The sequence below is a fragment of the Notolepis coatsorum genome, assembly GCF_963971535.1.
Source record: "Notolepis coatsorum genome assembly, chromosome: 1".
Taxonomy (NCBI): Eukaryota; Metazoa; Chordata; class Actinopteri; order Aulopiformes; family Paralepididae; genus Notolepis; species Notolepis coatsorum.
In genome coordinates, this window is record NC_140165.1 from 63,045,186 (window position 1) to 63,059,857 (window position 14,672).

The 14,672-nt window shown below is 44.3% G+C and overlaps 1 protein-coding gene across 1 annotated transcript in view; it reads left to right on the forward strand.

The window, feature by feature from the left end:
* Positions 1–14,672, forward strand: part of eif5b (eukaryotic translation initiation factor 5B) — a 118,426-nt gene that overhangs the window by 34,980 nt on the left and 68,774 nt on the right. Inside the window, 5 exon segments of the mRNA XM_084323004.1 lie at positions 5,036–5,155; positions 6,529–6,589; positions 12,034–12,189; positions 12,631–12,854; positions 13,383–13,696. Of these exon segments, the coding sequence (XP_084179130.1) occupies positions 5,036–5,155; positions 6,529–6,589; positions 12,034–12,189; positions 12,631–12,854; positions 13,383–13,696 (875 nt within the window).

Genomic DNA, 14,672 nt, shown 5'->3' on the forward strand with positions numbered 1-14,672 from the left:
CTCTGTTGTCAAGCGTCGTCAATATAACGCACCCCCTTTTCCCACGAATGGAACTAGTGTCGTGGAGTCCGCTTTGACCTAACGCTAGCAGCTAAGAGCTAACGCTAGTTAGCTTAGCCTATTATGGTTTAACTTAGCAGCTAACGTTAGCCCATTGCATGTCATTGAAGGTCCGCGCTGGTCTGTGTAATGAAATTACAATTGCATGTCATTTAAGGTCCGTGCTGGTCTGTCTATAATGAAATGAGAGGAACGCTCTGCACTAAAGCAAGTCTCATATCAGCCACGACAACATGTACTCGATGTTCACAATATAGTAATTTACTACATCTCACGTAGAACAAGCCGCGATACATCGAGTATACTCGATATATCGCCCAGCCCTACTTCTATGTGCAGTGAAAACTACTCGAATGCTTTATAACCTAGTCATTGATTTAGTTCAGGGTAATCTAAGATTAGCCGCAGAGCTAACGCTAGTTAACGTGAGCTAACGCTAGTTAATCAAGCTCACAGAGAGAGATAAACAGCTGACAGCGGATAGTACAGGACGGTACAAATACAATATAAAAAGCGGGTGGGGGGCTGTTGTGTAAACCTTGTACTCTTTAGTTCACATATAATAAGAGACGGATTATTTGCTTACTCCACCAGTGCACCACAACAACACACACCAACTCTCGTCACAACGCTTTACGGTATTTTCACAGCACTGTCGCAACATTACCGTAAAACGTGAACACCGTTGACCGTTGTGACCCACTCGCTCCACTAGTGAGGACTGGTCTCGCCCTCTGCTGGCGCGTGTGTGCACTACACTCAAAACCAGGGGAGGAAATTAGGCCACTTTACTCGCCAATTGCGAGTATTTTTTACGTTTGGCGAGTAATTCATGAAGAGCACTCGCCAGTCTGGCGAGTACTAGTAATTACAAAACAAAACAAAAAAATCATTCTGCAATCTGCTGATTCGCTCACTGACACAAACCAAACTCTGACTCCCCCCTTGATTCCTCCCATTTGCGCCACATAATAATCAGACCATAACCAATGAACATCATCGTTGTACAGATGCGCTCTAAGCTCCTCCAATGAACACTCGTTTTCTAGAAGATGCCGCCCATCTAGGGGAAGTGGACAGACCACTGCGCGCAGACCTACAAACTCCTGCCACCGGCAGCCGGCTAGTTGACAACGTAGACAAACTTACAAAAACACATGAGTGGATGAAAATAATTGCATGTAGAGTCGTCGCTTTCGGATATCGGTGCGGTCTGACATGGGGGCGAACAACAGCACGCGACGCGTCTCCTTCGAGTCGGATGAGAATGACAAGTCAACCAGCATTAGCCGGCTAGCTACCTAGCATGTAACAAGCTACCATAACGCGCATTCAACATAGTGGACGACTATACTGAGCGGCTTTGCTTAAATGCAGCCGAGTGACATTTTATTATTACCGGGTTTCCCAGCATATCACCACTCGCCCATATGCCCTTCACAACGGTGATGTTGTCATATTTGGCATTCAGAACACACCTGCTGAACCCCTAGCGTTGTCGATTCGGTTCCAATGTATTGTCATCTTACAGCACAAGTACAGTACAACCAGAATACATTTGGCATACAACCAGAGTGCAAATGTAACAAGTCAAGTTCAAGTTGTTTTATTTAGCTATTACATTACAGTGAAATGCTTGGTTCTTTCACTGCCCAACCCAGTATTGATTGATTGATTGAAAACTTTATTAACAGATTGCAGAATGGGTACAATACAGTACAGCTCAATACACACAATTGTTAAGGGGATGCAGACCAGAGAAGGACTTTAGTCTTGTTTACATCAGGGTCCCCCATTTCAGTCCTGTTTGCTTAATGCCTTGTCCACTTCCTCCACACTCCAATATGTTATGATGAATTGAAAATGGGGGACCCTGATGTAAACAAGACGAAAGTCTTTCTCTGGTCTGCATCCCCTTAACAATTGTATGTATTGAACTGTACTGTACCCATTCTGCAATCTGTTAATAAACTTTTCAATCAATCAATCCCTTCAACCCTGCTCCTGTCAAACCTGCTCTTTCCATTCCCTCCATCATGTCCCCCCTTTCTGATGAATATTTCCTGCACTTAAGAGTCAGACACACATTCCTAGTAGTTGAGCTGTGATGAATGAAAACTTTATTTAACAGATTGCAGAATGGGTACAGTACAGTACGGCTCAATACATGCAATTGTTAAGGGGATGCAGACCAGAGAAAGACTTTCGTCTTGTTTACATCAGGGTCCCCCATTTTCAATTCATCATTCAGTATAACCTAGACCAGCCCAACCCAGCATCTTTCACTGCCCAGTTCAGCCCAACCCAGTCCAGAATAGTTCCCTCTTTCATGTTAATATGTGATTTAATGATGTAATATTTTGAAGAGTAGAGACAGTGTGATTAATTTACTATGATTGAAAATCAATTTAGACGAAGACGTACAAAGAAGTAATTATCACAATTAGCGATTTTTTTTGTCTGGTAAAAAATCTATTTGGCTGGTAAAAAAAATCAGATACCCGCCAGTTGGCTGGTAAGCCAAAAAGTTAGTTTCCTCCCCTGCTCAAAACCCTGTTTCACTGTAATAGAAACTGAAGCGCATCTGTGATTTTGACGGTTTTGACGGTATTGATTTTCAATACCGTCGGGATTTCTAAATACCCTGGTATACCGTAATACAGTCATACCGCCCAAGCCTATGATATTGTGGTGGTCTGTGATATTGTGGAGGGTCTGTGATATTGTGGTGGTCTGTCTGATATTGTGGTGGTGGGTCTGTGATATTGTGGTGGTCTGTGATATTGTGGTGGTGGGTCTGTATGATATTGTGGTGGTCTGTCTGATATTGTGGTGGTGGGTCTGTGATATTGAGGTGGTGGGTCTGATATTGTGGTGGTGGGTCTGTCTGATATTGTGGTGGGTCTGTGTCGTGGCCTTGTAGGGCTCAGGTTTGGTGGTGTTGCTGTTCAGTTGCTGTGTGGGCAGGTGTGATGTTCTCAGAGTCACATGGTCAGTAGCCCGTCTCCGGTGACCCTGACTGAGTTTTAGACAGGTTCTTTCTTTCTTTCATCCAATCCATTTGTTTGTTTGTTTGTTAATTTATTTGACAGATTACGATCTGGTTTACAGAATTATTGACAGGGTTTAGATTCCTGAATCTGCTGTCTGACAGACTGCTAGTGCTAGTCCCTCCGTCTGTCACACTTGTAATCTGTCTGTGGGTGTGACTGTCTGGTCCGGGAGTTACTCAGTACTGACCCACATCTCTCTGCTGGTTAGTTTGTGTTGTTAAGCGAGGACAGGATGATGGTGATGATGAGGATGATGTGACTTGGTTAAAGATGAAGAAGTCAGATCTGACTTTGAATGGGACCTATTCATCCAAACCAGTGTCCTTCTGCCTCAGTTGGGTGAGAGAGAGTAGGCTAGTTTATCATCATCACAGCACGGCAGATGGTCAGCACTCAGCAGACTTTCAAACAGACATAGAACAAGCTGTTTTTAGAACAAAGAGAACACTGTTCTAACAGGCCACTTGGTTCTGTGTTTATATCGTTGTTCTAAGGCAGGGGTGGCCAACCAGTCAGAGACTAAGAGCCACAAAAATTACTGTGGTACCACAAAGAGCCACACACCATATACCAGCGTTTCTCAACCTTTTTTTTCAGTCACGGCACCCTTCATGTGTTTATAGGTCTCACCCTCTGGCCTCTGAAGTTGCTAATGTCTTTTTTATTTGGGCCTCACAGGGTTAAAAGTACCCTGTGAGACCCACGGTTGCAAAATTACAAAATCACTTTTAGCCTTTTAAAAAAAATAATGTTTATTTAAAAATGTTTAAGCACATGTATAGTCAATTGGTCCTGTTGTTCAGCCTCACAATGCTATTTGATAGTAAATGTGTTTAATGTTTATATGTCCCACCCTCTGGCCTCTGAAGTTGCTAATGTCTTTAATTTGGGCCTCACAGGGTTATTAACCTCTTAAGCCCGATATATACAGTAAAAGTGTATATTTTCAGCATTACGTTTGTTTACAAATTCTTTTAACTGTTGAAATATAAGATTATAGAAATCTCAGGGCATTGAGTCGGAAACCGGCGCATATTGACAGGAGGAAGTGGCACAGCCAAAAGTGAGTGTAGTCTTTTGAAGGAAGAGACTCTGGGCTTTCGAATTTAGAAAAACTACCCTACCTAGCTCACACCAGCCCCTGTCAATCATCTGACTTCTGGATTTACTTTTTTATTTCTCTTATTTTTTGGGATTATCTCCCACAAACCTGAACGTTATTGCCATAAAACAGAACGCAGTTAGTTTCTCTACCTTTCTGTGACCGTTTTGCAAAAAACGGTGTTGCAATACGATGAAAAATGGTGGAGAAATTTACATTATAAAAAAGATGGCAGAATTCAGTACTGTATCTACAAAACCTTCTGTTTAATCATCTTCCCTTTATTCATTTGCTTAGATTTTTCAGGTCTGGTCAATTTTAGCATGGTGTTATTCACAGTCAAAGATATATTTTTTTTAAATAGAATTGATATTCTCCTTTCATTACAATTTACTCAAGCCTAGTAACAGACACACTATTTCTGACACTGATCCATATATGTCCCTAGATTCAGATACCAAGAACATGCAAATGGACAATTTAAAAAAAATTGTAAATTTTTATTCTACGTCCTTATGGAATGAGTGACATAAAAAAAAAAAGTTAAGTATTTTTTTAATGGATGGAAGAGCCGCACATTGACAGGCAAATAGCCGCGGGTTGGCCACCCCTGTTCTAAGGGTTAAGACAGTATATATCTTAGGTTTAGGGTTAAAACGGTATATATATCTTAGGTTTAGGGTTAAAACAGTCTATATGTCTTAGGTTTAGGGTTAAAACAGTCTATGTTTTAGGTTTAGGGTTAAAACGGTCTATATGTCTTGGGATTAGGGTTAAATATGTGATATCATGCGTCTAATAATATGGTTCTTCTCCTCAGTGCCAAAGACGATGGCATCGATATTGATGCCCTAGCAGCAGAGATCGAGGGGGCGGGAGCTGCCAAGGAACAGGTCAAAGGCAAGAAGAAGAAGAAAGGAGCCAAGAAAGAAGACTACGAGTGAGTTGTTTACTGATGGTTGTTTGCATCCTGTGTTGATGCCAGATTGTATGCTGCTAACTTTGAGTGTTGATCTGGAGTACTTTGACTTTACATTGCTTTTAATATTGGGGAGTGTCATAATCACTGGATAATCACTGTCATGATAATCACTGTTGTGGTAATCACTGTCATGGTAATCACCGTCATGGTAATCACTGTCATGGTAATAGTATGCCGATATCAATATTTGAATGCTTCCATCATTTTCCCTGCAGTGCTGCAGACTGCCATCATGTACTGTAAGTGGCAAATTGTGGACACTCATGGACGTTCTAGTAGATATGTTCTAAATATAGGGATGTTCTAGTAGACATTCTAGTAGGGACGTTCCATTAGGGACGTTCTATCCCCACTCCACTCCAACCCACACATCACACCACATTTTTTTAATAAAGTACTGTATCAAGAGGCGTTATTATAATAATCATAATAATAATAATTCATTTATTTTGTATAGCGCTTTTCAATGACCCAAAGTCGAGAGGTTGGCATTACAGATACCTCCCAACTAGGGATGCCCCGATCACGTTTGTTGCCACCGATACCGATCACCGATTGTCTATGAGCCATATCGGCCGATACAGATAAAGATCGTTTTTGGTTTTATATAAAAAATAAAAAATAAATATTTTTATTATAGAATATATATATTATATAATTATACTTGTAGTTGTATTATCTGCGAGACATCGCCACCACGCAACAAGTCAAAATGCTCGCTATCTGCAAACAGCTCCACTGTCTGTGTGTATACTTTGACTAACAGGGTCTGAAACGTATAAGAGTGTTGTTATGAAGCATGATAGCTAATCAGCCAACGGGTGCAAAAACTATGTCAATTATGTTATAAGACATTGATATCTGTAGCTACTGCTAGCCGGCTAGATACCGTTAGACAATGCATCATGTATTAAACTAAAGTGAACTATTTAGTTTACTGGGTCATTTCGTTTAAACAGTGAGCTAATGTTAGCTACCTAGCTAATGGAGCTGCTCATGCAGACTGGAGCTTGTTGACATGAGGAGGGGGAGGGGCAGTGCGCTGCAGCAGCAGCTGTGTGAGAGAGAAGTCAGCGAGTGAGAACTCTGCGCGTCTTCAATCGGTTTTCACGATCGGCGAAAATAAAGCATCGGAATTCACCGAACTCATATTTATACTGATTATCGGCCGATACCGATCGGCCGAACGATCGGGGCATCCCTACTCCCAACCCTACGCTATCTACTAAAGTATACCTCCTTACACTATCTACTAAAGCAGAGAGCGCTAAACAATAATATAATACATATAATAATGAATCTCTAACAATGTGTTTTCTTTTCCTGCTTAGTGAGGAGGAAATTCTAAAAGAACTAGAAGAGCTTTCACTGGAGACGCATGGAGGGAAGAAGGTAACAACATGGTGCTTCTGTTTTCATTTAGTGGAGGAGTTGAGGGGTGGTGTGGAGGTGGATGGATGGAGGGATGGAGGGGAGGTGGGGGGATGGTGGGGAGGTGGATGGGTGGAGGGATGGTGGGGAGGTGGATGGGTGGAGGGATGGTGGGGAGGTGGATGGGTGGAGGGATGTGTAGATGGATGGATGGATGGGTGGTGGGGAGGTGGATGGATGGATGGATGTGTAGATGGATGGATGGATGGGTGGGTGGTGGGGAGGTGGATGGATGGATGGGGGAGATGGATGGATGTGTAGATGGATGGATGGATGGGGGGAGGTGGATGGATGGATGAAAAAAGAAAAATTCAGATAGATTGATCGCATGATATACTCGAGTAATCGTGTATTACTCGTGGAGGGAAAGAATACGTTAACAAACATTTTTATTTATTTTTTTATTAAAACTTAATTTTGTTCATTCACGTATATGTTTAATGAAATCAACAAACGTTATAATCTTACACATACATGTGAAACAAATGTGTAAAAGAAATAATAAAAAAAACGAATTTATTCTTTTTCCATAAATATTATTAATAATTTAAGATAGAGTTTTCTCATAGCCGCGAGTCACGCCCATCCCTAATATGTAGATGGGGGATGGTGGGGAGGTGGATAGATGGATGGATAGATCTATCTCTATCTAGGTCGTCCTCTGTCGTCCCCTCCATCGGTGCTTCCAGTCATGCCGATCCTCCATGCATCCGGCTAGCTCGCCGGCTAGCTCGTCGCATCTCTCCTGAGTACGTCCACGTAGGTTAGTGTGGGACGTCCTCGTGATCGATGCCCATGTGTCTGCTCCCACAGCACAAGTTTGCTGGCTAGCAGCTCATGGTGTCAGTAACCCAGCCTCATTCTCCTGACTGCCACTTTCTCGCTCACCCTTGAAATCACTGACTTCCTTTAGAGCAGTGTCTCCTGTTGTTAGAGGTGGATGATCCGGGAGGATGTTATATGTTATGACCTGGGTTTTCTTGGCATTTAGCCTAAGGCCAACCTTGGCGCCTACACCCTCCCCAGACCAACAGAGGAGACATGTGGTTAGTCTACACCAGGGGTCGGCAAGATTTTCCCCAAGCCTTTGATTGGCAGGCCAGGACCAAAAACAATGGCTAATTTAATATACTGATAGTGAAAAATGCAGCACCGCGGCAGGTGCATACACATAATAATAATAATAACTTTATTTGTATAGCACTTTTCATACAGAGGTTGCAGTTCAGTGCTTCACAACAGTAAAAAACACAGGCATAAGCGAGCACTCGCAAATGGGGGACCTTGATGTAAACACATGCATTAAAGCATTCCGTCTCCAGACGGATTTCCGTCAATTTGATTGGGGAGATCCGTCCATTTGATTCGCAGTCTGACGGAATTGGCTACCTGGTATAATATGATTTGTAGATGCATACAGATTGAAACAAAATTGAGCCAATCAGAGGCGCCAAATATGGAAAAGGGCTTTTTTTCCCTATCGCGCCAAGCAGTCATCATCACTCAGCGACTCGAGAGACAGGATTACGCTGCTCACTCCGGAGGCTCGCTCCGCGGTTGCAGCTGCAGGCTATTGGGCGAGTGACAATTGCGAGGTCTGAGAAGTTTGTCCGCCACATGGCAGGGTAACAAAATAGTCATGTAAAATAATTAAAAACTGCGGTGTGTTTTGGTTTTACGAGTCGCCTTTTTTGCAGCCTCACGCGTCAACTGCTTGTTTACCAACGTCACAGCCACCACGCTGCTTGCACTCGGCTCGCTGCTATATACCGATTAGCTAACGTTAGCTTAATAGCGTCGGTTAAATGGAAGGAGTAAGCCGGCCACTAAAAAGAGAACCCACCGCGGGTTTCTCAGATGAAAAGGATCAGCGGGACCACCTAACAAAAAGTTTCGAGAGGAGAGGACATTTGAAGAGACTGGCTAGGCAGCGCTACTGGGGGCTGTAGTGGTGAGTTAACTTGTTCCGTGTGCCGCAACAATGTCAAAAAGAAAAACAGAACAACACGTTTGTCATTGTCGTGTTACTTCACAGTACAATATGTGAGTCCCCTACTGTGGTTGTGAGTATACGTTTATTAGCTTAACTCCGTAGCAACATCACACAGGTGTATCTATAGACAGTCTCCTCCCCACTGTATATATTCTCTCCCCACCGTATGTATATTTCTCTCCCACCACCCCCTCCTAATGTACAGTCTCCTCCCCATCATATGCATATAATCTCTCTTAGGATCTATGGGTAACGGTACTGTATATTTTCACCCACCCACCCACCCCCTCCTAATGTACAGTCTCCTCCCCATCATATGTATAATCTCTGTCAGGATCTATGGGTAACATTACTGTATATTTGCATATCGTATATGTCACAAATGTAACAGTACTATATACCTGTAGTATGTCCCTATGCCATAAATGTCATGATGTCAATGTCATGCATGTCATAAATGTCACTATGAATTGAAAATGGGGGACCCTGATGATGTAAACAAGACAAACGTCTTTCTCTGGTCTGCATCCCCTTAACAATTGTGTGTATTGAGCCATACTGTATTGTACCCATTCTGCAATCGGTTAAATATTGATTGATTGTTATAACAGATTGCAGAATGGGTACAATACAGTACAGCTCAATACACACAATTGTCAAGGGGTTGCAGACCAGAGAAAGACTTTCCTCTTGTTTACATCAGGGTCCCCCATTTTCAATTCATCATAACATATATGACATACATGACATACAGATAGATAATACTGCTACATCTATACATTTATGACGTACCAGATTTACAAATACAGTATTGTTTGTGATACAATAAGAGTCTAAAAAAGAGAGCATATACATTTGACGAAGAAACTGTACATTGGAGGAGGTTGGGTGGAGGGGGGGGGGACTGTACATTGGAGGTGGTTGGGGAGGGAAGGGTTGGGTAGGCGGGGTGGGGGGGTAACTGTACATTGGATTATCGACGAAACCGAAACAAGTAGGCTCCCTTAAAACGCCAACGCTATTAAAAAGAAATACAGTGGAGGTTAAAATAAGAATATGGCTTGGCCTGAAAAAAATTTCAGTCAGGAGATTTTTTTTTGCTTTAATCCCTGTGTAAACAAGACAAACGTTTTTCTCTGGTCTGCATCCCCTTAACAATTGTGTGTATGGGCGGTCAGGTGGCGTAGCGGAGATTGTGCTCGTCACCAATGCAAGAGGCTGCGGTCTCGACTCCCGGAGAGTCAGCATTGCCTTGGCTTGGGCTGATCACTATACTAACTCGTTTGGCTGAGTTAGGGGGAGGGAAGCCGTGGGTGGGTCCTGGGCGTTGTGGACAGCGACCCCTACAGTTCGGTCGGGGCGCCTGCACAGCAAGGGTAGGATCTGGAGAAAGGTAGTGTGACCTTCCACACGTTACACTCTCCCGGTGAGAATCTGCGCTGCCAGGCTGGCTGCCGGCTGGCTGCACATGTGTCGGAGGAAAGCATGTGACAGTCTCCGGCCTCCCGGACCAACAGTAGGGGGGGGGGGGGTGCAACAACCAGGAAAGGGGGTTGGGAATTGGCATAACGACTAACAGTGGGATGGGAGAAAAATCGGAAAAAAGGAGGGGGAAAAAGATAAAAAATAAAATAAAATAAATGTGTGTATTGCGCCGTACTGTATTGTACCCATTCTGCAATCTGTTAAATAAAGTATTCATTCATTCATTCATTCATGAACAGCAGATCAGCTGTTGCAGATCACCGCGGCGGGTGCATAAGTAACACATTAACAGCAGGTCAGAATGCATGAAAACACGACTCACCATACCTGCCCTGGGCTTGTTCAGTCCTCCAAAATCCCTGCTAATGTTTGAAACATGTCAAATATCCACTCGCCGCCTTGAATGCAGCTACTTTATCTGCCAACTTGAACACAGTTGTCATCATTGCCTCGTTGTTGTTGTTGTCGCCACATATTATGCAGAGAGGACGTCGGCACACAAGAATCACCGACCTGTTGCGATAAACCTGTATTTTAAGTGTGACTCCTATTTATTAAAAGAAGCTTTATGTGTCTTGGAGGTCGTAGAATCCTCTTCTGGCTCATCGGTTGGTATTTCCCCATTGCAAAGAAGCTATCCAAAGACGTTTTATTATTTTTTTTTAACACATTTTGTTACTCGCTCGCATCTCGAACGTGGAAGTGAAAGTGCGTTAGGGAAATATACACGTGGCCCGGTGGGACTATTCCATTGGTTCTCCCAGTCCATGTGACCATTTCTAGCATTTCAATTGGCTATAGTGACAGACATGCTTTTGATGACTACCGGTAGATAGATACAGCTTCACAAAGACACACGTCCCGAGTGAATATTTCCGGCGCGTAAAATAAATATCATATTCTCAAAATATTCTGACTGGCCAGAAATTATTGCTGGCGGGCCAATGTCGGCCCGCGGGCCGCCTATTGCCGACCCCTGGTCTACACTAGGGATGTGCATCTCCTCACTGAGGCCGATGCGATGTGCATCTCGATACGGTGCCAACGATACGATACATTAACGATACATTTGAAGCACCGGGCGATGCGATGCGATATGATTCACCCCCTGTTGAGATACGATACGATTCGATACGATTTGATTCAACATAATGCGATTCGGGGCGATACGATGCGATTCAACACGATGCAAAATAATAATAATAAATAATACAATTTTATGGTATGACAGAGGATTTGGTTGTATTCCTTATATGCAGCTTATATTATTATTAAAAATAAAATAATCTACTGTAAGACAATTTATATAAAAACTCTTGGGTGCCTAAGAAGACTTTTGCATAAACTGTCTTTTCTATCCACTTTAGCTAAAAACACACGAGAGAGAGAGAGAGCGAGATAGAGAGAGAGAGAGAGAGCCCCCCTCCCCGTCTGAGCGGCCGTCGACAGTTGATGATGTCACACACTAGACTAGGTCACTAGGATGCGCCGTCTATACTTTCCGACCGTAGCATTATGTCAACAACATGGAGCCAGGCTGGATGGATTGCATGAAGCGATATAATTAAGAAATGAAGAACCAATAAATGTGAAGTTATCTTTGAACCCCTGTTGTCAAGCGTCTTCAATAGTAGTCTACACCCTCCCCAGACCAACAGAGGAGACATGTGGTAGTCTACACCCTCCCCAGACCGACAGTAGACAAGGAGGGACTTGGCATAAGGACATAATTGGGGTGATAGCAGGAGAAAGGCAGAAGGCAGTTCTAGGTGCTTCTCTGGTTTGTGGCTGTAGAGAGAGAGTAGCTGGTGTATTGGTTGAACTAACGCACTGGACTTGTTCATTAGTGCTGCTGTTCCTCTACAGTGTTGACGGGTAGTTCAGAACACGCCTCTTATACTCTGTATTTTTTAACGCCCCTCAACAGAAAGACACCACAGAAGAAGTAGAGAGCGTGGAGCCTCCCAAACCAGAGAAGAAGAAGACCAGGAAGGGCAAGAAGGCGACCCCGGAGGATGAGGAGGGTGATGAAGATCAGGGTACGGGTGACGCGGAGAGGAACGGACAGCAGAGTGACAAGAAGGTGAGGATGATGATGATGATGATGGTGGTGGTGATGATGATGATGGTGACAATTAGATGTTCTGCTGATGACTGTTATACTGACTCTCTACTTCTCATCTTCTCTCTATCTCTTCCTCTACCTCTCTATTTGTCTCTCTCTCTCTATCTATCTCTACAATTCTCCCTCTTTCCCCTCTCCCTCTTTCTCTGTCTTTATCTCTCCCTCCCTCTCTCTGTCTTTCTATGTCTCTCTCCCTCTGTCTTTCTATCTTACTGTTTCTCTCTCTCCCTCTCTACCCCTCATTCTCTGTCTCTCTCTCTTTGTCTGTTTCTCTCTCTCTGTCTCTCTCTCTCTCTCTCTCTCTCTCTCTCTCTCTCTCTCTCTCTCTCTCTCTCTCTCTCTCTCTCTCTCTCTCTCTCTCTCTCTCTCTATCTCTCTCTCTCTCTCTCTCTCCACCAGGTTGCTCCTCTTTCTCCTGCTGGCTCGGACTCTGAGGACGAGGTCTCCCACCGGGGCCAAGCCAAGAGAGGAGACAGGAAGCCCTCGGCCTCCGGCGAGGAAGAGGAGGCTGAGGATGGAGGTGCGAAGAAGAAGGCAGGAGGAACAGGAGGAGGAGGAGGTGATGGAGGAGAAAAGGGGGAAGAGGAGGAGGATTCGGACGAAGAGTTCTCCCAGTTGTCCAGGTAGGGTCATGTGACACACGGGTAGGAAGCGCTGGTGGACGGGGGGCTGCTCCTAAAGTATTTCTATTATTGTTATTATAAGAAAAAGAAATACACTGTTACCGTCAAAAAATCTAAATATACCGTGATGTAAATCTTAGGCCGTACCGCCCACCATAGTCCAAATGCATTTCTAGAGCAACACAGAGTCCGTAACACAGTTTCATGCATGTAGAGTTACTCAAACTACTAGAAGGCTCTAAATGCCCCCAAGCCACCAGGACACGCATGCATGGTGAAGATACAGTGATGTAATATGTAAATGCGGTGGCGCGACAATGGCTCGGGAGGTAGAGCGTCTGGTAATCCGAAGGTTCCCGGTTCGATTCCCGTTCCTCCCGGACAGCGTGTCAAAGTGTCCTTGAGCAAGACCGGTCGGCTCCTTCTTGCGTTGTCGCCTCCGTCGTCAGTGTGTGAAAATTGTAAAGTGCTTTGGATAAAAAGAGTTATATAAATGCAGCCATTTACCAATTTAATATCTGCCTCCAGGAAAGAGCAGCAGAAGAAGGGGAAGGCGGCCAGGCAGGCGGACAGCGAGGAGGAGGAAGAGGAGGGCGACGGGGGCACCTTCAAGATGAAGACGGCGGCGCAGAAGAAGGCGGAGAAGAAGGAGAGGGACAAGAAGAAAAAGGAGGAGGACCGGTTGAAACAGAAACTGAAGAAGGACAAGGAGAAGGAGAAGGAGGAGAAGGAGGACAGTGTGGAGCCTCCTCCCAAGAAGGTGGAGCCCACGCCCGCCACCCCCCCGGTCGAGGCCCCCGCCGCCACGGAGGACCCGGAAGGGGCGGAGCTTATGGGAGAGGGTAAGCCGACACCCCCTTTTTCTCGTCTGAAACACTGTACACCTACCTAGATCCGTCATGGTGTGATAGTGGAGTGGATATCAAGGGTCCTCTGTTCAAACCCCAGCAGTGGTTAGTGCTGTGGCCTCATAGCAAGAAGGTCCTGGGTAGAGCTGCCGCGATTACCGCATTACCGCGGTATCGCTGTTACATCACGGCCACCGCAGAGTAGGCTGAATACCGCGTCACCGCTGTTTTTTATAATAATAATAATAAATTACCCTCCTCTCGTTGGGCTTGCGGCTCTGCAGATATACCCTACTCATCTATCGAGGTTCCAAGCGACCCTATTGGGTACCAGAAAAGTCACGTGAAACATTGCAGACCACTGATTGGTCAGAAGAGAGACGCGTCACACGTTGTAGCGTCATGCAGTGTGTTACCACCAATCGGCAAGCGCGTATTAGGTTTTTACTTCCTGAATGTCAGATCATCACAACACGGCTAATAACGTTAGCTTTAACTCTCCGCCGGAGTGGACTATCATCGCTCCTCAGGAGTACTAAACGAGACATAATGATTTTACTGTCTGCAACGAATGTTATAATAAAAGCCCTTCGTTCTATACACTTGTCTGATTGAAAACTTTATTAACAGACCGCAGAATGGGACAACTCAGCACGCTCTGAGCAAAGAAAGGAACTGAGATATGAATAGAGTATTGCTTGCCTTGCTATTGTCCGGTAAATACGCTGATGTTATTGAACGTATAACTATATAATGTTAATGCCACAAAACGAATGCCTTTATTATAAAGTAGTAACTTTATAGTAATAATAATAAGAAAGGGTCGGGGGGGTTAGGGGTAACCACCCCTGCCCGCGACACCGAGTGAACTGCGCACGACCAGATGGGAAACTTCGAATCCGTGTTTCACTTTCAATAACTAATGCGTGCTTGCCGAATCCCAAACAATATTCATGCTGCAAAGTCATCC